Below are 27,663 nucleotides of genomic sequence, written 5' to 3'. Positions count from 1 at the left end.
GAAATGAACTGGACGAATTACCTAAATAACTTGCAAGTGTAATCTTCTTAAACCACGAACTGATGACACACATTTGTTTTTCTTCAACAGCTGTCTAATAGGTGTTCTACATTCCAAAGTAAATTTTATTGGTCATACTATTTCCATGTAATTCGTTTGGTTACGATTTGAAATTCGTAAGCAAATTGCTATCGGTGTGTTAAGGTTATCATCACACGGCGGATCGTGTTAAAGATGTTTGGAGTACAATGTGGTATTTGATTCGGACTTCTTTTGTATGATTTACCGTCGAGTTATAACTGCTTCGTAATTGTGTTCTTTTCGCAATGTACTTGAGGTCAGATTGGCATTTTAATTTACAGATGAGCCTCGTTTTGAGACAATTTAATGCATGTGCATAAATTATATCCAGTGCAGTCCGCTCAGGCTAATGATGGATAAAACTTTTACTTGATTTTCGTTAGTTTAACTTAAGAAAACACTTCCATTAAAATAAAAATTCCATAATAGCGGCACGCTAATCTGGGACGACACTTTACGAACATACATTCAGGAGCTTAATTTAAATCAACATGTATTAACTACAACGACAACAATCAATTATCTTAAAGACTATAACAATCAGTAAAGATCCTTGTTCCATTAAAAAAAATCTAAGTAAATAACACGACAGTAAGAAGTTATTATTATACACATATTTTTACACTAACGTACAACTTGAGTTAAATTATCAAATATGTCTGTACGATTTTTGAATATACATGTTGATTGACATGATCGTCAAATAAATAACACTATTCTTCTCTTAAAACAACATCATCTCATTAACAACCCCACAATAGCTATGAAAAAATCCATTGTAATTACCAACACTTAAAAACTTATAAGATTTTGCATTATTGTACTTTGTTTATTTGGTCACGTGTTTTAATTGGTTCGTTTTACCCTGTTACCGTCTTTTAAGTACATGTGCTAAAGCATTTTACAGCATACGAATTTATATGCATTCATTTTTCGAATTTTCTAGCATTGTTTCACAAGGCAAGTTGAAAATACGTGTCCTTACCACTGTCGTCTTGACAGTGCCAATAATGGGTTCATATCGAGCAGAAACAAACAAAACTAGGAAGATTGTATCTTTGAGGCTGAGTATATCACGCGATGGTAATACCAAAACTATGCATACTTGGATTTTCACTAAAAAACTGTCATGGTTTAATATTCATGCATTAAATATTTACAAAACTGTCACTGTACACAGAGTAATACCGATTCGGGTTTTACCACAAATAATTCAAACTCAACGATGAATGTTCACAGGTTAAAAAACTTACATTGAAATTCACAAACATTTCCACTTGCTCTTTTGAATATTATGAGCGCATGTTCTTTTGTAAAGTAAGTACGAACGGATTTCTTACAGCGAATTGTTTGATAAACGGGTCCATTGTCGAAATACACTTTGTTGCACATTGTGGAACTCCTATGAGTACGCCTATCCCAACGCCGCCGAATTAAACAGATATCGTTGCTAGGATACGAGAGATATTTTGCTGAGCAACCGCCACTCTTATTTTGCCTTTGTAAAATGACCTCTTTGCCTGAAACGTAATATAATGTTGATGTTTAATACAATATTAAGAAAAGCGATTGTTGGAAATAGTGAAGCACCAATTTTAGAACTATTTCATTTGTTTTGTTTAGTTAGATTTTCGCCGTTTTCAACAGAGTTTCACTCAGATCACGTAGTTCAGTTTACCAACATTAATTGTATATGGTATGCTGGGTTACTGGTACCAAGTGCCCATACTAAGTGTCAGTAAGCAAAAAAATTGCCTAACTTGAATCAGAGATATGGGAATAATGGCCGACGACAATATTTCATTACCAATCCCCTCACAAGTTACGTGACCTGGCCGGGGATCGAACCCGCGATTATCGGGTTGATAGTCCTGGGGTCGTATTCCAGAAGCATCTTAAGTTAAATTTTATTCGTATCCTTAAATCGGGATATTTTCTTTAGTGTTACATTTCATATTGCAATATATTGGCATCAAGATATACATTTAAATAACATCATTCTGCCAAAGTTATTTTAGGAATACCAGAAAAACATGTGTTTCCTGATTTAGTAAAGAAATACAAAACATTCTAATTTTAAACTTAAGTAAAATTATTTAAGAAATCACTTAAGATGTTTCTGGAATACCACCCCAGGGCTCTACCAATTGAGCTAGCTAGATGGTATTTGGAAACCATAAATCCTTTAATCTTTAATGAGGTAAAGAGGTAGTGGATGGCTGCTATGCCGAACAGAATCAATGAGATGCCGCAGGTGACCTTGTCATGACAAGCGGAATCTCGACGCACAAACGTCTCGTTGTTACCGGAAGTGCCTTCATCCTACGAGATGCATTTACTCACAGTTTTACTTTTTCATATGAAATCATCAAGCACACTATCGTCGCTGTCGTTCTCAAACCTCGTTCCTACAAAATGCCAACTTTTCAGGAGAGAGAAAAAAACATCACATTTTTTTTATATTGATGTTTTAGAAAGTGAAATTCTCTAAAAATACCAAACAAATGAAGCTGCAAAATACGGTATTAGCCGTAGACGCGTAAGTCATACTGATAATTCATACTGATAAGTCATACTGATGTTCAGAAATGGTAGCTATAATATTTCGTCACCACAGTTTTGTCATTTTAATGAGGTACAACAATTCATCCTGATAGGAGACCTCGTAGCTGCAAATATAAAAACGTTTTTGTCAAATTTGTCCAAACGAAATGTACTTATAGGTGAAATGACGTAGCAATAATCGCTACGACTTTTCGCCCGATAAAAAGCCAATTATCAAGCTACAACATTTCGTCATGTGGCTTCTTCAAGGGCTCTGATTGGCGTAGAGCTACGAGATATAGCCCAAAACACGCGCCAGAATTCATATTTTCGGAAAAGACGATCGCCTGACCATATAGCAAAAGTCCAATGTTACATTTGTTACCGCCATATGGTTACAACATATTTGCCTAAAATATCATGGTCATATAAAGCAAGCATTCTAATGAAGAAATCTATACAAAATCATCTATCTACCTACCTAGCCATCGAATGAAATATTAGCTTACGATTGTTATTGTCAAATGACAAATGTATTTAAAAGCTCAGGTACAATATTGTTGTCTATATGTAGATGTATCACCTGTGCCACTGGCGCGTACGCTTTCCCGCACACCGGAAGTGACAACGAATTGGTCTGCCATCCAAGGGCAGACGCCATATTCCGCTGGCGACTCTTGAATAGGGAATATCTGTAGATCTTATATAGTCTTCAGTGTGCCTCGCGCACCTAGAATGGGCGTGAGGAATATTTAAATATTACGTATTACATATTTATGAATGAAAACGACGTCATATGTTTGTACAATTCAATAACGTCACTAAATAGTAAACTTTGTACTAAGAAGGGCGGGGTATTGAAAAATATAGTTCACGTCCAAAAGCTTGAACCAAATCAATCAGAATCGTGATTCGCACTCGTTATTTAATTCCTACGCATCTATACTCCTTACTGTGGGTTATTCGACAACAAACCATGATAGAAAAATATTATTTCTTAAACAATGACATCAACAGCAACATTTTACCATTTGAGGCAGTAGAAGATTTATGCGCCATTTACTCAAGACATTGTAATTAATTCCACCGAGATTCGCTCCAGTTCAACAAACTTGCCGGCTTCAAGAAATATACATTTTACTTACAATTACAAGCCAATATTATACCGAACAGTATTTGTTTCAATAGCAGAAAGAACCGTGTGAATGCTTTGCGGGCTATCAACTTATAGTAATTTGATATACTCGATTATTCAATATATATTTTAGCCATTAAACATATATCATAGCATAATTCATATTAATACTTAAAATCAAATCATCCGATACTTGATGTTTTTTATAGTAATATGTGTAGCTTTTTACTGTGTTGTGTTGATAATGTAAAAATACCAATGGCTCCTTTACTATAATATCGTAATGTCTTAACACCTTGAAACAAATGGAAAAGCATATGAGTGGGACAGAAATAAAAGTTAATAAAATGGCTTTTTTGTACGACTTACGAACAAGTTTTTTTTAACTGGTTGCGTACTAATTATTGGCAAGAGGACACATTCTGCGACATAACAGATGCACAATATAAGCTTTATTTCCAAATCAATCTGTATAAACAAAATACACAAATGTATCTTTCATCTGCGTATGTGATATAGATTAACACAGTTTTCAATAAAAAATGCCTATATAAATACTGTTAATTTCCCGTGAGCGTGTACGCTGCTACATGTAACATATGTCATATTAAGCAGATGCATACGCAAATTCATGTAGATTTCCCAAAGTTCATATATAAGCTGCGTATACGCAAATAGATGTAGCACAATACCTATTTCGTCTACATACAGTGATTAATGTATACAAAATAGTTCCCCTTTAGTCTGAGGCATATCTTTTGTTTTGTAATCATGCGCAGAAACATGAGAAAATACGTGAAACATATCATGTACATTTTGTTGTAAAAATAATCCATTATATGACAATTTTAATACGGTAAGTCGCGATTCTCTATGTGATAGAAGCTTTTTCGAGAATCATAAACGATTCACATGTGTTAAATGTTGCCGACAAAGGTGTGGGCAGATTTATATTTGTTTATAAATAAGACGCTAAAATCTTTACCAGATACACGGGATTAATTTGTTGATGAAATTATGGCCACAACCTTGGGTGGCAGTCGTAGATTTCTGATCTTGGCATGCCAGTTTCAAAGTTCAAACATGATATTATTGGCAATTCTTCTTGAAGCAAGGTGTACCTATATTCTTTTTTTGTAATTTTCAGGATGCCGGCTGAGTTTGCAACATGAGCTTTTTTCTTTGACAAAAATATGCCGCCCAACAGCCACATTTTACTCGAGTCAGTTTTATTTGCTGTGTATTTTCGTATACGCAGACATAGAATTGCACGAATACAATTACCAGCCGGTATGATTTACTTTACTTATTTGATGTATGTCTGTGTTTTGGATAACTTCTGTCTACCAAAGGTGAAGTCTTCATAATTCCCATAACAACATTATTGTCCTACGTCCGAACGGAAGACCTGCCAACCGAACATTAAAACGCGTGTAGAAGAATTTGTATATGACTCAGCTGCCACAAAACAACATTAGTAATTAATATTAGTTAAATGGTATACACAGTGAAATAGACTTCGTACAAAGTCCTCTTTAGACGCCATAATTGATATTCCATTTTTGAATAAGTCGCTATTATATGACTGCTGTAAAATATGTATTTAATTGCTTAGCCTTTCTAGAAGAATACACTCCATTTAATGCAATTAAATCCGTAAATGAAACATATCTAAAGTAATTTGATCTCATAACTGACTACTAGCGGTCTTTCCTTTAACAACTACATTCAATCCTCGCCCGTCATCGAATAAGACAAATTGGAGCACAATGGAATGTGATAATAATAGTATTATAATACATCTGGGATAAACAAAATTATATTCACTTAATAACTTAGTGTGAAATATCGGTTTATTATTTAATTAGAAACATTGTTAGTCATGCTAGATCTAAATACGAATATTACTATTAAAATTGCGCAAGAATATCACTGTTTTAGGCTCTAATGCACATAAAATAAATAAACAAAGTACATTTATTCAACTATGTTAAGAACTTAGTGCGATATTAAAAAAATATTGAAAGCTGGAATGAATATTTCAAAGATGTTGGACAGTCAATTTAAGCGACTACATGAGGTTAAAGCGAGTATGGCTCCTTAGTAGTGCGGATGAATAAAGAACTAAAACTAAACTTCAGAAGAATGGTTGCCGAAAAAAGGAAATTAGAGTTGTATGCTATTGCAAATAATTTTATGCTTAACAGTGAACAAAATCATTCATGTACGAAAGATACGTACAATGTTGGGCAATCCCACTTATAATGCCTCAGTCACAAATAATCCGGTCGCCGGCCGATGTGTCCGATCTCCAGGCATCGGGAAGACTTGACACGTCGGAGCCGTCCGCCGTCCGATGAGTGACAAAGTTTAAAACCTCAGTCACAAATAGACACCGATCAGCCTCCGATCAGCGGCCGACGTTTATTTCCGCTCGTCGGGCTTGCGCCGGCCGATGAGCGAAAAAATACGTCGGCCGCTGATCGGACGGTGATCGGTGTCTATTTGTGACTGAGGTATTACATGTGCGATTCTGTTTATACGGCACATAGACATACTATATAGCTTTTAAACTAAAATAATTAACATTGTTGATAACGGCGTCGTTACAGATTTTTTATTTCAGCAAACATTTGATAAATGGTACCATCATAAGAAAGTCAGAGCGTTGAAAATGTAGTTTTCCCAACCGATATAATTTAAGTTTAAGCGTTTAAGTTTGTGTTTAATCCATGATGGGTTTTCTCTCTTATTTACTTAATTCGATTAAATTCAATTATTTTACACAATTAATAAGTTTGCGATACATCTGGCTACATTCGCTAAATGAACTTCACATTAACAAAAACCAACTTTAACATGATTTTTATTTAGACGTTGGGAAGTTTCCTCACATCATGGCATATTCTTAGTTAAGTTGGGAAATAAATAAAGTTAAACATGATGCGTTTGTGAAACACTATGCCCCACATATATTTGACCTTTGACCTTGAAGTATGACTTTGACCTTGACTTTTCACCACTCAAAATGTGCAGCTCCATGAGATAACATGCATTGCAAAAGTTATGGCCAATGTTAAAGTTTGACGCAAACAAACCAACAAACCAACAGACAGGGAAAAAAAACAGTATAGACTTGGGGACATAATAAACACTGTTATACCGACCTATCTACCCTTATTATTTTGGTAATGTTAGTGGAAACGAATGTCATTATCATTTTGGCCGTTCAGATGGATTTGATAAGCATATTCCATATTCATGTTTTGGTTTAAGATTTAGAAAATAAAATGCAAATATTTAATTCATACATACCCCCTTGACAATAAAATTGCACATACATTGTATTTGAATTGCTTGTTTTAATGAATAACTCTTTCAAACCTTTTTATTGTTTATAATAATGTTTTTAATCGAAAGTTAATTCCGGTAGTTTATTTGAATGAATATTTACAACGGCGTATAGTTCCCAAATATATTTGATCAAATCAATAGCATAACTAGTTAAAATGCAATCGCCCCAGATACGGGATTGTCTGATTGACCTAGGTACTTAATAAACTTAAAAATGTAACACGCACCATATAAGTAATAAAGCCTCGTTGTGGGAAAACAGGGCTTAATGCATGTTTGTCAAGTGTCGATCCAGATAAGCATGTGCAGTCCACGAAGGGTTAATAGGGAAGACACTTTCAGCTTTTATCGAATATTGTGTTTCTTGCATAAAATACACGTACATCTACGTTATTGCGCAAATAATCATCGCCGACATAGAATTAGTATTAAAAGGAACTAAAATTAACCTGCGTTTTATACCAACAAAATATGGGCTTGCCAGGACGTCGTAGGTCTGAAAATTACTGACGCTAATAATTTGTGAAAAACAAATAATGTTGGAAGCAATTAGAGAGGTGATATGGACAATTGTCATTAATTTGAACCGGAAAGTTTCTTTTTCTTAGTCCAAGTCCCATAACTTCGCATAACAAACGGAACGCAGGCCAATATCTTAAATCGTTTGCAAAAAAGTCAGGAAAATGAAATGATGGACGGATTTTTTCGTAACTCTTTTAGACACTAAGCTTATTATTATGCCCCATACACAGACCGGGAAAACGGTTATTATAAAGAAAATTTAGTCCAAGGCCCATAACTTCAAAAAATATCAATGGGCCGGAACGAACACACTTTATCTGTGGTCATGTTGGTATAATCACATACAAAAATCAGCTCAATATCTGAAATAGTTCCGTAAAAAAAACTGCGGAAAACTGTTATTATAGAAAAAAAATTAAGGTCCAATCTAATGTCGCAGTTGTAGACGATGTTGATGGTTTATCTGTGATGATGGTGGTGGTGAAAGTAAAACTGTGTAGCAGATGATACTCAATTTATTAGGAATTTACTTTGAAAACTTTAGAATAGGTTTGAATTCAAAGAGAAAATAGTATTATGGTTATAGGTCAGTCATACTTCATGATACATTTCTTAATAAAGGTTTTTGATTTTCATAGTTTCCTTCTTCATCAAACATCATACGTTTCTGAAATTTAATGCTTTAAACATTGATGTGAATTTCATTTTAATTAAAACAATACCATAAATACACGTCCAGCTAATTAGAAATAACATCAACATTTACTTGCTCGCAAAATACCAATCTCCCATGATAAATATTTTTGATTTTCCGATTGCGATATTTCTACACTTTTGTTTCATTTATGTGTACTTATTCTAAAAAAGTGTTTTCTTTGTGATAGCCTTTTAGACTTTCATTCAGTCAACTGTTCCTTTAACATTTACTTAAGCAGAAACTTTCCGGTATCTTGCCGTCGGCGTTGTCGTATTTGTGTGCGCTTGAATTGATGTGGAAATCAATAAAATTATACACGTCCAATAAAATGAAACAAACTATTAACTGTTCATGCAGTCTGAACAATCGTGTGCGTAAACGATTGGAATGCACCCCTTTATATTCACAATCTAAACCTAAAAAAAGTAATAAAACTTTGTAGTTAAATGAAATTATCCTTCAACAGCAATCAGCTGTTCATATACAGTGCGATTAAAAAAGTCGATACACATACTGATAACATCTGATTAAAGCATCTAATAGGTTTTAATGAATGTTGATTTATCGGACATATATCTATGCGAATACACACTTTGAGAGCGTTTCGCTGGTAGGTGTAACACCATGCAACTGTTTTATATATTAATATGAGTTACTTTTATTAACATATACAATTATTTCAAAGATGCTAGCTTAAAACTTAAACTTTTTATCAAAAAAAGTGTATACAAAATGTTCCACTTTTGAAATAAAAACACAACATGTTTTGTTTAATGTGAATTTAAGTATTCGTGTACCGTTTGTAAGTCCTTTGCATTTTTTAGCTGTTTAACCCAGCTGTTCACCCTTTTTTACCTTTACAACAGCCAATAAAATGTATGAGACATTTTTCCGCCAGTAGATACTCTAATATTGGATTGGCTAATTAAAAAAATATAGGGATACGTACGTAAGTAAGTACGTACGTATGTATGTATGCAAGTTAGCAGCTTGAATATATGTGCATAATATATTTACGCTGATTTCGGCTTGATTCAAAGGTGATTTTTATGTCATATTTAACGTAAGTACGCGTTTATTTAGTCAATCTCTTTAGATTTGGACTATTATTCGGAATAAAGTCATACTTTTGAATTATACAGGTTCGGCAAGAATTGCAAGATATGCTGCTCGAAACAAATAAATATTATCATAGGCAAGCCCCACCCTTTTTATGCTTAGCTTCACCTAATAAATAACACAACAATGTATATGCAATGAGATATGTAAGATCACAAACGTGCAAAGGAAATGTGATATGAACTATGCGATGATATATAAACTGTAAAGACATAAATTACAATGTGAATGCATTTATATGCAATACACTGCATAACAAACATTTCATGTGGTGGATAATTAACAGACAGCTGGAAAAAAGACAAAATTAAAACATCAGCTTTAAATTTAATTATCTCAAAATGTAAATATTCCAATATACAGATTATACGCCGAATATCTTTTTGAAGATATTTCTTGTTTGAGTTGCAATTGCACCTAGGTAGTACATATTGGGCCTTTGAAAAAGATGTCGAAGCGTAAACCTGGTGCTCACATTTTTTTAAACTAATAGTTATAGCCGCATGAAAAACGTGTAATACTCTTTCGTACAGTCTAATGAGACTGCTACGCGTTCAGAGATTATTGGATTTAAGAAGCGAATCCGAATAGTGCATATCAAACGGTCCTCCCAATATTACGCCAGCCAATGGGTATCCGGTACAAGGCTTATAATTTGTAAATGACACCAAAGCGCCGGGAGGGGCTATGCAAATTGATTTTTATAGTCCGATAAATGGTTTTAAGGAGATTAGATTGCTATCATGATTCAATATTGCAATTATCAATAAAAGAACTCGCAAGGAACAGTTAATCGAATCAGTGTCAAGTGCGAGGAAGAGTAAACGAATGGTGACAAATTAGAGGCTGCGCGATCACAGTGACCGTAGCGCGTATATAAGATCTTAATGACCAGCGGGCGCAGAGTTAAGTGGTTGCAGCTTTGAGATGACCATCGGACCCAAGATTTGTTGTTGATGAACTTTGATACATATACGCAGCTACATATAATCAACTCGGCGAATACAGACTCGGACTCTTGAAACATTGCTCTGAGCATATTTTTCATTGTGAAAGTTAAAAAGGAAAGAACAAAAAAGTGGGTTTAGATGATTGGTGTTAATATATCAAAATACTTTAAAATTATTCTTCTTGTGGGATTAACAGTATTTCAGTGTTCAAGAATCAATAGCTGAACACTAAAACATACGGATAGCTCACTGCGGGCGCGATGCAGGCTACCTCGGCACACATGATGGCTATGGCCAACACTTTCTGGCCTTTTGCATACTCCATGAAGTCTTACGATATGTCGCTACATCCGGCTTTTTTGTCTCAGGCTTACAGAACGTTTCCATCGTTACCAACGGTGCCTTTTTGTCTCACGAACGGACAAACGAACGCGCGCTCTACACAGTCTCACAGAAGCAAAAGTGATAAGTTCTCAATAGACGCCATTCTTAATTCAGACAGACGGCCCGAGTCCACAAGTTCGTCTGACGGCGCGGACGACAGTAACATTAATTCACGGAACCTGTTCCTTGACAATGAAAAATCAAAGGAAACGTTTATTTCGAGACGTCATCAACGTCTGCTTGAAGCGACACATCCGTATCAAGGTCACCCAAACGCCCTCGCGGACATCCCTCACCTGACGTCACATACGAGTTTGTCGTCTGCGTACATACAGCAGACGGAATCGCCTGGACAGTTGGGTAAATACTCTTAAAATAGTTTATGAACACAAATCGAGGCACAAACATGGACACATTAAAATACCTGACATTATCTTACTTTAAAAAAAATGTATCATTCATTTAATCAGTATTCTATTAAATATATTTCAAATGAGTGACATTTATTCCTTAAATAAAATATGTAGTTAACAGTTAGCTATTGTGTTGGAAAACGTTCGATTGAATAATAAATAATCGCTGTAAATTATTTGCTAGATTATAATATTCCTAAATAAAAAAACAACAACACAATATTTACTTGAGTCGAACAAAATACATGAAGACAATATCATTCCATGGAAATGTTCATATGCTCATATCAACATCCGCAATAAGAGCAAAACTTATATTATGAGGAAATCCCAAATCAGAGAACTAAACGTTCAAACGTCGAGATGTCAGTCGAATGAAAGTTCTGTAACTATATGGCTGAAGTATCTAAAACTAATATTATAACAAGTAATGAATAAAACATTACTTTAAAGTGATTGCATCTAACAGTATATGCTATTTTTATAGGTGTCTATCGCAACCGTTGTTTATTGTTGGTGTTTTCATTTCATATACACTTATTTTTGTTAATGCATCATCAACATAGTTAAACAATATCCCGGAAAGAGAAAGATAATGCTTTTGACAACTGATCATGCATGTACGATGCGAATCTAAATTTAGTTTTAGTGCAGATTCGTGCATGCGATACACGAACACTAACTTCGACCCTAATAAAAAGACAGTTCCGCTCTGCTTAGAGGACTGTACAGTCATCTAAAATATTGAATATAATATATATTTTTTATAAACAACTGGTAGCAAGATGAATTGCAGATAATTGGCCAGTTACCACATTTTAACCAACTCTTTTGACCTGTTAATTCTTTTCAGCTCAATTCAACAGTGAAAATGCGCATAATATCACTTTCATTTTATTAAATTTCATCTGAATTCATCTTTTAAATTTAATTATCCAAGTACTTCTTATAATTTCCGCTTTGAGGATTTTTTTTCTAACGAAATTACAATTTGCGAAAAATAATTTATCAATTTATTTGTTACAAAATGTAATACAAAAACAGCACCCTTCGATTTGAAAAATCTTACAAAACAAGGAAAAATAAGTGCAATGTTTTTTTTAACTGCCTTATTTTCCTTATGACAGCAGCACATAAACACCAGTACAATTTTTTTTTAAATTAGTTTTAATAAGCACATTTGCGTGAGTTTATATATATATAATAAATAAATAAACAAATAAATAAATAAACAAATAAATAATTTGATTAATTGATTAATTAATTAATTAATGTTTTTATTTATTTATTTATTTATTATTAATTCATTTATTGGTTCATTGATTCATAGATTCATAGATTCATTGATTCATTCATTTATTGAATCATTCATTCATTGATTCATTGATTCATTCATTCATTCATTCATTGATTCATTCATTCATTTATTTATATGCAGAATATTATGATTTATTTTATTTTATTTAACTTGATCTATATACATAGGAAATATGAATTCATCGGCAATACCGATAGGTGACACTGTCGTTGTACACTTCAGTTTCCAACATGACAACGGATTATTTTATAGACGAGTACAAATGTGGTTATAGACTTTGTCGTACATGTGGTTTGCTTTGTTGAGAAATCGAACAACATTTATAATAGACATATGTTCATTATCACTTTGTATATGCACGGTCATACAACAGATGTTGAGACATACATGCAGTTCAATAAAATGAAATAAATTTTATGTTCATGCATAAATCAAAGACATATATACATGTATGCTCATTCATGCAAGTAACAGTGACATAGCACAAATGATCGCCTAACATTAACATATATTCTAGTAAATAAGAAATATGGAAGATAACACACTTTAATAAACGATTTTGAAACTACCCATTAGATCTCAATGGTTTCCGAAGGGAGGTTCCACAAAAATATGCACATAACCAAATCAATTACTTTTAGCGTACGTAAGTCGGAAAACAGCCAATCACGAACAAGAATTCATGTTGCTCGATTGTTTCACTTGACATTTGCCAGAACCGGCCAAACGGTTATTCTGCGCCTGTGATCGAACATGCAAGATGTGACGACGTGTGCTTAAGATGTATACACAAAGTTGAGGTATTGGCAATAAATACATTGGCACTTGTAATTAAAATGGTTCTGTTGACTGCTGCTTCATCGAGACCACCATAGAAATGGAAAACTAATTTTCGATTAGTTTACACGTCACTTAGCTATCGCATTGTAAATTAATTCGGGCTGTTTCTACGCGCATTTTTTACATTTGCCTTTTCTATGTGGCGAGAGTTTGTTGAATATTAACCAGTATAATCTAATTAAACTCCGTCAGCCGAGCTTACAGCACCTTTTCAAGGGTATGTACGCTTTTATTTCAGATTGAAGGCTTACAACATGATAGTCAAACATACATTTTTGCCCTGTCGAAATAGGGTATTGTATTCCATTAAATAAAGTAAATCAGTATGGAGGGCATATTATTATAATGATTTTGTTGTTCAGGTTTTGTGCTTGCAAGCCTTGTAACATTTGCGCTTGTCTATTTTATTGTTAATGTATTGCCGGGTGTGACACGGCTACGATAGCGAGATATATGCACAGCAACACAAAAGCCAGACTTAATGACAGAACAGAACATAACATGTATTCAACTTAAGCATAACAAGCTTACCGTTTGAAGAATAAACTATACTGTTCTTACTTTATTAACAATGATTATTAACTGAGCTTTGCTTGAAATGTCAATACACGTGTTTATATTTCTCAAGCAATTTATTCTTTCAGTATGAGTTCAACATATTTTATTCAAAATACCATATTTCATATAGAGCGCATTTTGTATTCTCTGCATTCTTAAAAAAAGAGAAAAAATCAAGAACGTCCTATTGATCTTCTGCGCGTTGACACATTGAATCAATGAAAAATGGCAATAAATGAACAATTACGTTCAATTTACCATTATTCTTCTTTATCTCCAGGGATAATTACGGGGTGGTATAAACAGTATGTACAATAATTCTATCACGTTGTTCATTCTTTTATATTCATATTTAATAAAGTTCGAAAGGCCTTGGATGCCATTTGAAGTCCAATTCAACGTTTTTTTCACTTTTGAAGATTCCTTTCAGCGCGTATTTACACAAGCCCTGCCACATTTTACCTGTTATTCAGGTATCTAAATTACTAAAACGAGGGGCGGGGCATTGATCAAATACAAACCCATTAGACATTATTTGATGACGATATTCCGCGCTGTACATTTAATGAAATACTGGTAAAAAGGTATATTAGAAATGCCGTTGGACAATGCAGGGGCAATTATATCAACACTTGAATTATGAGAAAGTTGAACATTAAATGATCAACTAAAAATTAAATAAATACGACGATAAGAGAGTAAAAGTTTTAATTAAATTCCGGTTAATACTTTAAATTAATAGAACGGTGACTAATGCGCCAAACATCCAAATGAAAAAAGTACAATATAATTTTAAATTGAAGATACTATTATTTATAACGATTATCGTAGTTTATTTGGGGCAAAATGTTTTTACCTGGCATTTGAGTGCTCAAAAGGGCTTTTTATTTGCACGATATTATTGCATAAGCATACATGTGTGTGAGAATGTTAATTTCTACTAACTTTTACCATACAATACACGTTCGTATTAAAACTGTAAGCGAAAACAATATTCGAACGTTTGAAGTGAATAAACAAATAAAGCAACCTGAAAATATTCTTTATTTTAATGCTGAGATAAAAGTTTCCCTAATTTATTTTAGAACAAGTAAATACTAATTATACATTACGACCATAAAGTTTAAAAAAACGCGAACCTAATTTTCTGAATATACGGGTTTTCTTTTACATCCGTTTAAATTACTTGTAAAATCAAGCTGGAGAAAATAAACAATTAATAAAGTTTTTCTTGATAGGAGTGTTTGTCCTGATTAAAGCTTTATTGTTTTAAAATAAGCATGAAGTAAATAAATACAAAGTGATCGCACAAAAGGAACGTAATGTATACCAGGCTTTTATTATATAATATAATAAATAATAATAATATTTGTTACCTTTAAATTGTCACCTAATTAGAAAAGCATTTATTTTCGCAAGGCATCATGACACGGTAACCTATATTAACAGCAATTAGTAACCCATTACTTGGGAAAATCAATATTGCGTCTAGTGAATCCCATTAACGCAACAATGATTAATATAATTATGGTTTTTGAAAGTGTCCTGTCTCGAATATATATATATATATATAAATAAATAAATAAATATATATATATATATATATATATATATATATATATATATATATATATATATATATATATATATATATATTTTGTACGTTAACAAACAGTGTCGCTCAATATGAACTGCATGGTCATTGATGATGAATACTTAGCGTAATGACTGGTTTAACTTTCAAATTTGTAATAATGCAATCATTCTGTTTATTATTACTTGTTAATCTATGTATTAGTGGTGTACCGTTAGGAAAGATGATTGTCTAGTACGAGCAAGCGTTACAGCATTATAATACATATGCCTTAAAATCTTTATAAAAGACACATTTCATAAAAATAAAGTCCATAATGAAAATATAACATCATCCCTTATAACCAATTACCTTATTACATATGTTTTAAAGGGACTTTTTCACGTTTTGATAAATGGAAAACATTGAAAAAAATGTTTCAGAATAGTTTTTTTGCAAGGAAACAGTAATACTGAGCATTTACCATGCTCTAAAATATCCGTTATAGGCTTCTTTGACGATTTCAAAAACTATGAAAATCATTAATCGTTAAAAACGCGAAAAGATGATATAATTTGGAAAGTTCCGTTGTCATCATTATATTTTGTCACATAACGAGGATTGTTTGTGAACATCGACCACAACGACCAAATGCATGGAGTGGTTTTTATTGGCAGGTTGGACTGTACTACCACTGCTGCTTTTTTAGATATCACGTTACGCTTCGAATATCAGAAAGAGGCTGAACGTGTAGAAAGGATTTTGGAGGAGAAAATCGATGATTTTATACCAGTTGATTGTTATTGTTTACATTCGGTATTTACATGAGCACTGACACTGGTTACACTAACGTCAAACATATGCATACTGGCATGTGTTAATTCAATACATTTATAAGTAATTATAATATAAACATTCTAACACCTAAATAACAAGTCCACGACATAATATTTAGTACCATTGGTCAGACACGTAGATAACGTTCTCTACATCTCTGCATTGGTGTATATGTGTACACTTCATTTCATCTTTATAAAAATACGAAATGACCATCGGAGTAAAGGTGGTCTGAAGACTAAGCATCGATAATTTAACAAAACCAAAATATATATTAGCCGTAGTATACAATACATAGCATTATACAGCTATAGTTCTCAAAAGTATGGGTGTGTTGGTGTGTGATATTTTTTCATGAACGATCGAACGTGTAAGAGGTGTGTTGAATAACGTTAAGACACATTACTATAAAAGGCGAAGTGCATGACACGATTAAAATGTTATGTTAATTTTGTTTTTAATTTAATACATTTTCTTTTACAGTGGATGAAAATATAGAAAAAATCTTTATACAAGCAAAAAACAACAAACGGACGTGGTGCAAACTGAATTGTCTATGCGTGCATATTGATATCTCTGTATGCGTAATGCGTTCGCAAAGACGCAGGGCGGACTTCCAATTTAACTCTGAAATATACAAATACCGCGCGCAGGAGGAAACGGAAAACCCAATACTATTTTACTTGTTAATCAACTGAACCATTATTTTATTGTGTAAAGCAAAAAATAATCTTACACATGAAAACTGTTTTGTTTTAATATGCATATAAAGTCCGTTTTATTATTTTTTCATAGGGATAAGATAAACGCTGTTAATTAAAAGAAATCGTTATAATCGGAAATAATTTATCCATGTTCGCTTAAACTCGACAGAAAACAACTAAAATGTTTATTTATATGTTTCGATATTATTGTGTTTGATGTATGTTTAAATAATACTTCGCATTTCGACTCGATACTCGGTAACTCAATCGTCCGGAAAGACATTTTGGACTATCGATAAACGTTGCTCAGACGGAATTGGCTTCAAGATGAGGAAAAAAAAACTACCGAAATAATATAGTGTTGTGATAAGACGGAAATCGTTTTACTATCTAACCAAACATGTTTGCCGTACTCGGTCTGTCGGTATGGAGATCGTTTTTTGAAAGACTGAATAGGATACCGACATTTGCCAGTTTGCTATAAATAACATTGTTTGCCTTTAAGTTTCTATCGAAACGTTTTGTGCAACGATATGTGTAAAGACCCGCGTCATGCGAAAATTTGTCTTACGCCATATACGGCAAGCGAAGATATGGTAAAAAGATACCTAATAAGACCACGAAACCTGGCGTGATTTATAGCTGATAGTGCAGCTCCTGGCCGGACTGTGCAATTCCAAAGACTTGGCTTGAGCTACGCTAGCCGACGCGCCATAAAACCCATTTTCGCACGTCGCGGCTCTGAAAGCATTATTTATGTGTGTCGAAAAAATACTGCATGTTCATCAATTATTAAAATACCATGTTTCATTGACGAAAAAATAAACTCATAATAAGCCATGTGAGGACAAATATGATGTTATCTCCCGTAGTATAATTATTTTACGAACATGTACGTGTGGTTTGAATAAACGGGCAATCTATAATACACATTTCATGCGTAGAATATGGGACTAACAAGTAGAAAAAACACAACAATTTAAACATTTTTTAAATTTAATTATTTAAAAAAGTATTTTTATACATGTAGCTTTATTTCAAGTCAGGATTTTATAATTTAGCGTTTCCGATCTCAAAAATCGCCAATGGCGATTGAATCTTTCGGCTGGCGTTTAAAGTTGAAAATGTAAAAGAAAAGGGCGATTGTAAACAAAATCAAGGTTTCTCTATAAATGTACATGTACATTCCATACTTTAAAAGAGCTCGGTCAGCAGCTGGAGCGTGCACGTCGCGACCGGGGCGAGAGTCACCCGCAGAAGATTTTATTGAAGACTTCTCCTAAAAATCGCCAAGCGGAATGGAAATTTTCCGTAGGTGGATATTTGTTTCACTACATCGTCTGAGGAGGGTCGGTTAGGGGAACCTCTGGGGGCGGCTCTGTTAATCAAGCGAGTACCGTAATCCCTCGACCTGGACGTCCTCTCCTGCTGACTTCGCTGACACCCAGAACTTGGTAGGATCACCAAGCGGAATGGTAATTGTCCGTAGGTGGATAGTGGTTTCACTACATCGTCTAATTGGGGTCGGTAAGGGGAACTCCTAAGGGCGGCTCTGTTAAACCAGCGAATACCGTCATCACTCGGATCGGACGTCCTCTCCCGCTGACTCCCACAGCCTGGAAGGATCGCCCAGCAGAATGGTTATTAACGTAAATGGATAGTGGTTTCACTACATCGCCGGAAGAGGGACGGAAACAGCTAAATCTGGCCGCGTAGCGGTTGGACGAGGCGGACCCTGTGCAAAAATGCAGATCAGGATTTCAAGGGAGTTGCCCTGTGAACATAATGAAAGTGTCCCAGGTCGGCGTACTCTGTATGGTTAACGCGCTGGGGAAACTGTTCTGGGATTCGGGTCGACGCCTTGTGACGTCTAGAGATGCCTTAAAGACGGCGCAACACGCGAGGAGCGGGAAGAAGGTCTTGTTAAATTGTCAGCAGTCCCTTGGTGGAGTAACCTTGTACTTTTAAGGGCATCCAGACATGAATGGTCTTTAAATTGTTTACCAGTGTTCATTGAGGTCTCATTGGTGTACTGGCGTTTTTGGAGCAATATAATTTATTTGGCGAAAACCCGGGCAGCCGAGGTAAATTTGACCTACTTTGGCTCAAAATAAATATTTTCCCTGAAAGGTCACAGGATCAAGTATGCACATAATGTAGTCTTGAAGACTCAGCGTTGACCTGTAAATAAACTTCTGAATTACACACACAATTTAAAGTGCACTTAGTAACTTCTTCTTCACGTAATCGCCATAAACGCCCCATGGGGAAATCGATAATAAATTAAAAGAGATAGAGTGACGAACATATCGAATATTCAAGCCACATTACTGAGTCACGTGTGCTGACAAAGATGCAACGCAAGAAATTCTCAGGTTACTTTGGAGTCGCCAAACTGTGATTTTCCCGTCCTATCGGTTCCGAGAATGCTTATGAGGGCGGTGTCAACTGGCGACTAATATTTATGATTGACGTCTATCAATGAAGTAAGCGTTTACCGCAGATAGATTAACAAATAATTACAGTTTTACCATTTAATATGAAACATCGACCACAACGACCAAATGCATGGAGTGGTTTTTATTGGCAGGTTGGACTGTACTACCACTGCTGCTTTTTTAGATATCACGTTACGCTTCGAATATCAGAAAGAGGCTGAACGTGTAGAAAGGATTTTGGAGGAGTTGAATACAGTACATTCAAGACAATGTCGGGCATCATTCTCATACCTTTTAACAATAAACAATTGTTACTTAAACAAAGTTAACAATTAAATGGTTAGAAGTTGAATCTTCATGCGAGTGAAATCAACAACCAGTAAACAATAAACGCGGTATCAAATTAATTCCAGTACATGTATATTTCGTTTTTCTCTAGCCACGCGTTAATAGTTGTGGCTTAAAGCCCTTCTTATGCATCCACAGGGTACACCATTCTATATATAACAAAAAAACGTCATGTAAAAACGTGTTTTAATAAGAGCACGAAATTGTTGCTGTCGTCTGTCAAATTCTGCGCATGCTTTTCATGCAACAGACCAGGTGCATTAACTAAATATACACGTGCGACTCAGTACATGGAGTTTTAGGATGAAATTTAGGGAATAAATTCACACGATAAGAAAGTATTGACCCATTGAAACTATAGGGACAATTCTCAATTTACGACGTATGCATTGCAGTAGATGGTACGTTCGTCAAAAAATATTGGTGACGGGGGGGGGGGAGGACTTTCTTTCCTGTGGTTTGATTGAACATTTAATACAATACTCGTTGATATCAAAACACTGATTATTATGATTATGTTGTGGTTCATTCTTTGTTATTCTCACAAAAAGCGACAGGTACACTCATGCATAGAGCAAATTAGCTTATGATCTGGGTCTTCATCGCAACGCTGACACTTTGCTACTACTTGTTTCCTAAGCGCCAACTTAGATATACGTTGAATATATTGTTCCTTCTTTGTTATCATAAGGTAAAGTGGAGTTTGTGAATACTGTATACAATTATGGGACATTGTAAATCAATGTCATTTTCATCGTTGATGTTTTTGCAAAATCTCACCACTTTAGAAAATTAAAATTAAATTACATTAGTGTTTGCATTTTTCATGGCCGTTCGTTTGGCCTACGTTAAAAGGTCGAACTTCGTGTCTTGTGACTGTAAGTAATATTAAATACATTCAAAACCGAACAACTTCGGGGCCTTTAGCGCTTTGATTTATCACGACTTATGAATAGGAATAGGGCTGTTTTGTGATTTTTATTCTATTTGAAGATTAGCGGGTGTATGGTGAGGGGGTAATCACGTGATAGTAAAGATGGCGACGTCCATACCGAGACAGTTATTTTTCGCCGTATTATACACTTTATTACTTCTGTTTATTTTTTAAATGACGCTCACTTTCCAGCCATATCAGTAAAAAGGTGATGAGCGTTTATATCGTACTTAAATTCGCTTTATATCTCGACTTTACTCGGTGCAAAATTTCTTAGTGGAGCCCTAATTAGGTCATCCCTCTCAGAAATTTTGCACCGAGTAAAGTCGAGATTTAGAGCGAATATTACTTAGAAATAAAAGTCAGTAACTATCTTTCTTATATGGCTGGAAAGTGAGCGGAATAAAAAAATAATAATATAAGTAATATAGGGTAAAAAACGACGAACAATACCTGCCTCAGCATGGACGCCGCCATCTTGTTTGTCACGTGATTACCCCCTCTGATACAGAAACAATAATTGATTTGAATTGTTTATTGATCAATAAAGAACGAGTAGGTGCTAGGAATTGTACCACGAGGGAATTATAATCTCGAGATTTTTGTTTAACAGTCACTCACCAGAAGGATAATTTCTTCTTTATTAACAGTTATGGAAAGAAAACGCGAAAATCATTTTGACTGTAACATGATTTGTTACAAAGCTGTGCTACTTAAATGAAAATACATTTAACAATGTTCTGTTTCGGCTCGGGACATGTTTTACAGAGTAGTCTAACAACAATGTATTCTTTTACTACGTTGCGGTTTTATCCTGCTCGATTTTTAATGAAAGGATCATATGTACGCTATTAATTTAACTATAATACCAAACAGCTTATAAATAACTATACGGTGTTATGTGTATTTATAATCTTAGAATATTCTAAAGAAAATATGAAAATCATTATATAAAGAATGCATAACATAAAGAATTACATAAATAACTAATACACATTATTTGGGATGACGTTTTTGATAGAACATCTAGGGGGTATCGTGCTAAATTCCTATTTGTATATTTCAGAGAAGTGTGAGTCGAAGTCTCCGCCGGCGCTCCCGCAGTCAACGTGGAGCAAGCAATCTAAGGGCAAGAGGGTACGTACGATCTTCACGCCCGAGCAGCTTGAGAGAATGGAGGCGGAGTTTGAGAGACAGCAATACATGGTCGGCACGGAAAGGTGAGCCTTCGCTGAGTTGTTGCTTGATACTATGTGGTCTAGTTGAGCTTTTTTTAATACTTGGATAAATCTGAATTATTTTTGTTATCGACAAATAGACAAACAAGTCAAGTTTTAAATAATGATTACTTCTCTGTACAGAATGAATGAACGGCACTCTTTGTAAATGCTTAAGTGCTTAAATTAAAAAATGTGGCAAACATATAGATCATTCTATTTGGTTTAATAACAACACATGGTCTTATTAACCAACCCGTTTCTTCAATGAACAAATATACGCGATACTTTTCAATACCATGGTTATGATCATGATAGTTTGAGTTTAAGTCCAGGGCTTGAAGTGGACAGTTTCACGACAAGTGCCATAGCTATTTCAGTATTCATATCAACATCCCAGTTGCTGGTACACATTTTGGGACAAATGCTACCGGTATAACTTGGTAAACTAAAACGTGTTCATTCTTGTTTTAGGTACTACCTGGCATCATCACTGAACCTGACAGAGGCCCAGGTGAAGGTGTGGTTTCAGAACAGACGAATAAAGTGGCGTAAGCAACATCTCGAGCAGCAGAAGGCCAAACTCGGCGATATCAACATGTACGCACACTTGGGCTCAGAAAGCGATGACGACAGCAATGACGAGCACAACAACAGTCATGACGTCACCTCCCGTCACGTGAAGGCACTGGCTGACCCGTTTCAGAGTCCACAGGAAGTAAGGTCACTGCAGTGATGGAATGAATGGATTGCATTTATCATGTATGTTCATTATTGTTCAATATGAACACCTCTAGTCGCCGGATATTTAGCCGATCAGCGCGTACTTTGCGTGGCTGATATACCGGTAGAATGGTATTACTATACTAGTTGACGTTTATTTTTCACCCAATCCAACTTATGTGTAACTGAAAAAAATCACTTCCTTGATGACTTTCTTAGGAGTTAATGTAAGTGATCTAATTTGGGACCATCGCTAATATGGACACAGATCATTTTAAAAGTGTGTTCACAAATATATGTTTTTCGTGAAAGCTTTATCAAAGAACGACTATCTCTGTCATAGATTTTAATTCAGAGTGTTCAATTATTTTATTGAAATAAATATTCGTGTGTACATGTCATACTTAAACCATTTGGGGGTTACTACAAACTATTATATGCATATGCTGATTATTTAAATTGATATTGTGTTTTCATATAGCAATGCGTTATTTTATTCGTTTGAATAAACTTGTTTTGACTTTCACATTTCTGTTCGTCTTGTACATTGCTGTGCAGATAGTAACCGCAATACAAGACGACGTATAACAACACACAATGGACTATTTTACCATGGTCGCGGTCCAGATACAACTTAAGTTCATGTTATTTAAGATATTTCAACCCAAATTGCTTTGAATTGACCGTTTTAAGAAGAAGTGTTAATTATTTTTTGTTTATATAGTTGGCTTTCTAGTTTTAAAGTAAAAGTGGGCAAAGTTTTAAATGCAAACTATATGAGCAGCCAATCGGTTCAGTTTAAATCGATTTACTTAGTCCAAACGTAAGAATGTCGTTTATCGAGCTGACTATGTAAATGTGCAGAAAATGGCCAGGGTCTGTATAAAGATAATGTATCACAATGTAACGTAGCTACATGTGTATTGTGTTTTTCTTAAATATGTTATGTGCGTTATTGTACGTGTGTACATTTAGATTTGAAATGAAATTCTATTGATCACACTTAAATATTCATATGAATTTGTTATTCTTAAAAGCCCATAAACACTCAAAATCAACAAATATTTGGTAAAATATTCCGAAAAATTAAGTAAACACATTAAAATCAATGTTCTTTATAGTAAAAGCCAACATTGCAAAGCTAGATGTGGTCTGGAAACATATATTTAACGCGATGCAAAATGCTCGTTTTTTTCACATTATATTCCATGAGAATTTCCGGCTACGATATCCGAAAATGTACGAGCGAACGTAAAAAAGAGGAGTGCATAACAACATAATAGAGGATTGCAATTAAAAACAGAGCGGCGCAGTAATTTTTTAATGCACCCTCCTTTATTTACCGCATCTCTCTTTTTTCTTTGCACTCCTCCTTTATTTAGTTTTGCACTCCTCTTTTTTCTATCTCGTTTCCTCGACTGAGTAAGTCATTCCCACGAAAAGGCTAAGTCGTTACCACGAGTTAGTAAGTTTTTCCCTCGACTTAGTATGTCGTGGAAATGAGATAGAAACAAGAAGAGTGCAATTTAACAAAAGAGGAGTGATTTAAAAAAAGAGGAGTGAATGTCACCTCTATGCAACCTTAATGCACAGCCTAAAACAAATAGTTTTTTTCGATCAACAAATATGTGTCAAATCATGCTGGAATCGAACTTTTTTTCCAATTATCCATAAATTTGACCATTTCATAACTTTGATTGAATTTAATACGTGGTTATTAAACAAATCATTGTTGATGAATGTGCGTAATAACGCAAAATGTTGTATGTTTGCCGATACACACCGAGTGATAGACAACAAATTATTAATTTACACGTTTATTAAAGTAATAAACATCATTCAATGCGTTTATATTATGGTGCCTTCAACGGGATGCTATTATTATTTATATATTCTAAGGTATATCAACCATCGGCGTCCACATGTAAGGCGCCACCAGCAGGATTAAATAACATTTCTATTTCTGCTTGCTTCGTTTTCCAATGTGGTTTCCTGTATAACCGAAGACGTATTCCTTGTGAAATGAACCATGGCGAAGTAAAACAAGAGAACCGCATAACGGGTGCCAACAATCGGCTGCGGGTGCAGTTTTAAATATACACTTCAACACCGTTATTTCGAAGTCGTCGGGACCGTAAAAAAACTTCGGATTAACGATTATTCGAAATAAACATTTGACAGAAGACTTTTTTGACTCTGTACAAATAAAACGTTGTGGAATTCGCATGGTTCGATTACACGCTAATATTAATAATGGTTTTACTTAAAAACGTAAACTAGTCAGATAGCAATAGATTTTCGGAAATGAATTAACTTTTTTTTTAATAAGACGCGATGTCTCTCTGAACATCGGCGTTAGCAGCACTAAACTGGACGCATGTAACCTATTTCTCCAATTTGTCAAGGACATTCAACAATTCACTTCCGCCCGTGTTTTGCTCGCAGAACTGCCTTACGTCGTTGATGCGGTCACACATTGATTGGATATCATGTTCATTCTTGTGTTGTCGGCCTCGTCGTCGTCGCTGGATTCATCTTTAAAGTACTGCGTCCGCTGATCGCTGGCCGATTAAGTCGCAGACGACAAAGGTGTAATTATCGGTTTTTGACGTACAAAGCGCAGACGACAAAGGTGTGAAATTACGCTCACTATTTTGCAGTTTTGACTTCGGATTAAAGATTGATATTTAGGTGCGAATTATAGTGTTGGGACCGACAAAATCACTTCGAATTAACGATTTCTTCGGTTTAACGAAGTTCGGATTAACAATGAAATTTTACATTAAACAAAGAAGAACCAAAATCGGGACCCGGAAAATACTTCGAAATAACGGTGACTTCGGATTATCGGTGTTCGAAATTACGGTGTTGAAGTGTATAAAAGTTTGTCAGATTTTTTTTAGGTCACAGTGACCTTCACCTTTGACCTAGTGACCCAAAAATGGATGTGGCGTGTAGAACTCATCAAGGTACATCTACATATGAAGTTTAAAAGTTGTAGGTGGAAGCACGTTGATTTTAAAGCCTATGCTACAATTTTATATTAGAGGCAACAGTTACCTTGACTTTTGACCAATTGCCCTAAAAAAGGATGTGGCGTGTAGAACTCATCAAGGTTTATGTTAAAGTTTTATATAAGAGGTAACAGTGACCTTGACCTTTGATCTAGTGACCAAAAAAAGGTGTGGCGTGTAGAACTCATCAAGGTGCATCTACATATGAAGTTTCAAAGCTGTAGGTGGAAGCACTTTGATTTTAGAGCCTATGTTAAAGTTTTATATTAGAGGTCACAGTAACCTTGACCTTTGACCTAGTGACCTAAAAAGGGTGTTATGTGTAGAACTCATCAAGGTGCATCCATATATTAAGTTTCAAAGTTGTAGATGGAAGCACTTTGATTTGAGAGCCAATGTTCAAAAGGTTAACAAAATGTTAAGGTTTGGGACACGACACGACGAGCTGGCTATGACAATGTTTTCTCCGAAAACAGCCGAGCTAAAAATCAACTATTTCGATAAAACGACAATTGATTGTTCAATTTACACGTCGAAAAAGTCAATTCGTCGTACTTTATTGAAATATGTCTCTCATCAACTGAGAAAATGTAGAGGCTTTTCTTTAATATAATTCAGTTTCTAGTCGTAATTACGTGTTTATTTCTAAGAAACCGCCGCAAATGTCTTCCCCTATAGAGATAAATGGCCCAAAATGAGCATCAGCGAATTGCACTGATGCCACCATGTTAAAAGGTTACATTGTGTGCTCGTACGCCATTCGCCGGAGCGTGATTGCGCATTAAATCCTCCGCGAAAATCACCAACGAGATATATATCCTGCAGGACAGAAATGCTATTAATAAACCAAGCAGAAGATTATTATTTCAATCAAGACGCCCGTATTCGGCGGGAATACCCTTCATTCACTCGTTGAGTTAAATCGATCAGGCGAGAATTCAATTGGTTGGCAGTGACAAGAACCAGACGACATCAGACAATAATCTGGCGAATTGGCAAATTAATTCAATACGCGAACGCCCGATTTAATTGATGTGCAATAAACTATGCAAATCCTGGTGGTTTACGAGGCAAAAAACAACAACATTTCGTGCCCAACGTAGCTTTTATTGAGGCATACGTATCCGTAGAAAATTATCAGGCTTTCGGTCCACTCGTGACCAATCTATCAGCTATTTAAACGAAAGTATAATCAGACACAAGTCAAACAAGTTAGCTTGTGTAATGGACAATCAGATACTTGTGTTGGAGAGTGGCTTGTTTTAAGCACATTAGAGTTAACATTCAGTGATGAAGTAAACTAAATTTAATAATTGATCTAAACAAGATACATAATACGATCAGCTTAAAATTGGAAGCATCTATTAATGTGTAAGTACAATACACTTGCCCAAAAGGTGATCGGACTATTCAGGTTTATTGAAGTGAAGTGCAACAAACTTGCCTATAAAATTAAAATTATGCAATTCAAAGGTACACGTCATATCATGTGTGAATGCGACGTTATGAAAAGATGAATTCTTTAATACAGAAAAAATAGTTATAATTATGAAATAAAAAATAAAATGAAAACACATATCGTATGTTGTGTTCGTTTAACAACAAAGGCTTGTGATATATGTTTAAACAAGCTGTTTCCTAGTCATGCATACATTGCATTAACGTAAGAACAATTATGTTATATAATTTGTGTATAACATATACAAATATATTTACATGCAGTTTATGACTGTGAAAATTTCAAAATATTAAGTTTATATTTCACTTTAAGTGTGCTAACGCAAGAAAGATAATACAAAACAAATTGATAATTCTTCATATATCATTGATCTCCCTTGCAAATGTGTATAACTGGGTTAAGAAAATGATCTCCCTTACGAGTTTGAAACCCAGTAAATATCAATGATCCCTCTTTTTTATTTGTTCATGTGACCTTTTTATTTAAGCTCGCTTGCATATC

The 27,663-nt window shown here is 34.7% G+C and overlaps 1 protein-coding gene and 1 long non-coding RNA gene across 2 annotated transcripts in view; one reads left to right on the top strand and one right to left on the bottom strand.

Annotated features, from left to right (window-relative positions):
- Window positions 1-682: 682 nt before the first annotated feature.
- The window catches only part of LOC127841926 (uncharacterized), a 33,019-nt gene continuing 6,038 nt past the window's right edge, over window positions 683-27,663 (bottom strand). Inside the window, exons 2-3 of the long non-coding RNA XR_008031434.1 lie at window positions 3,209-3,355; window positions 683-1,601 (exon numbers count right to left, since the gene is read on the bottom strand). This is a non-coding gene — a long non-coding RNA (uncharacterized LOC127841926). The remainder of the gene's footprint in view (window positions 1,602-3,208; window positions 3,356-27,663) is intronic.
- Window positions 10,216-23,569, top strand: LOC127841921 (homeobox protein HEX homolog pha-2-like). Its single transcript, XM_052371062.1, has 3 exons — window positions 10,216-11,146; window positions 21,816-21,969; window positions 22,441-23,569. The coding sequence occupies exons 1-3, from the start codon at window positions 10,663-10,665 to the stop codon at window positions 22,700-22,702; spliced, it is 900 nt and encodes a 299-aa protein (XP_052227022.1). The 5' UTR covers window positions 10,216-10,662; the 3' UTR covers window positions 22,703-23,569.

This window comes from Dreissena polymorpha, chromosome 8, assembly GCF_020536995.1.
Source record: "Dreissena polymorpha isolate Duluth1 chromosome 8, UMN_Dpol_1.0, whole genome shotgun sequence".
Lineage (NCBI taxonomy): Eukaryota > Metazoa > Mollusca > Bivalvia > Myida > Dreissenidae > Dreissena > Dreissena polymorpha.
Note: the sequence above shows the minus strand (reverse complement) of the source record. Positions and strands in the feature narration are given on the sequence as shown.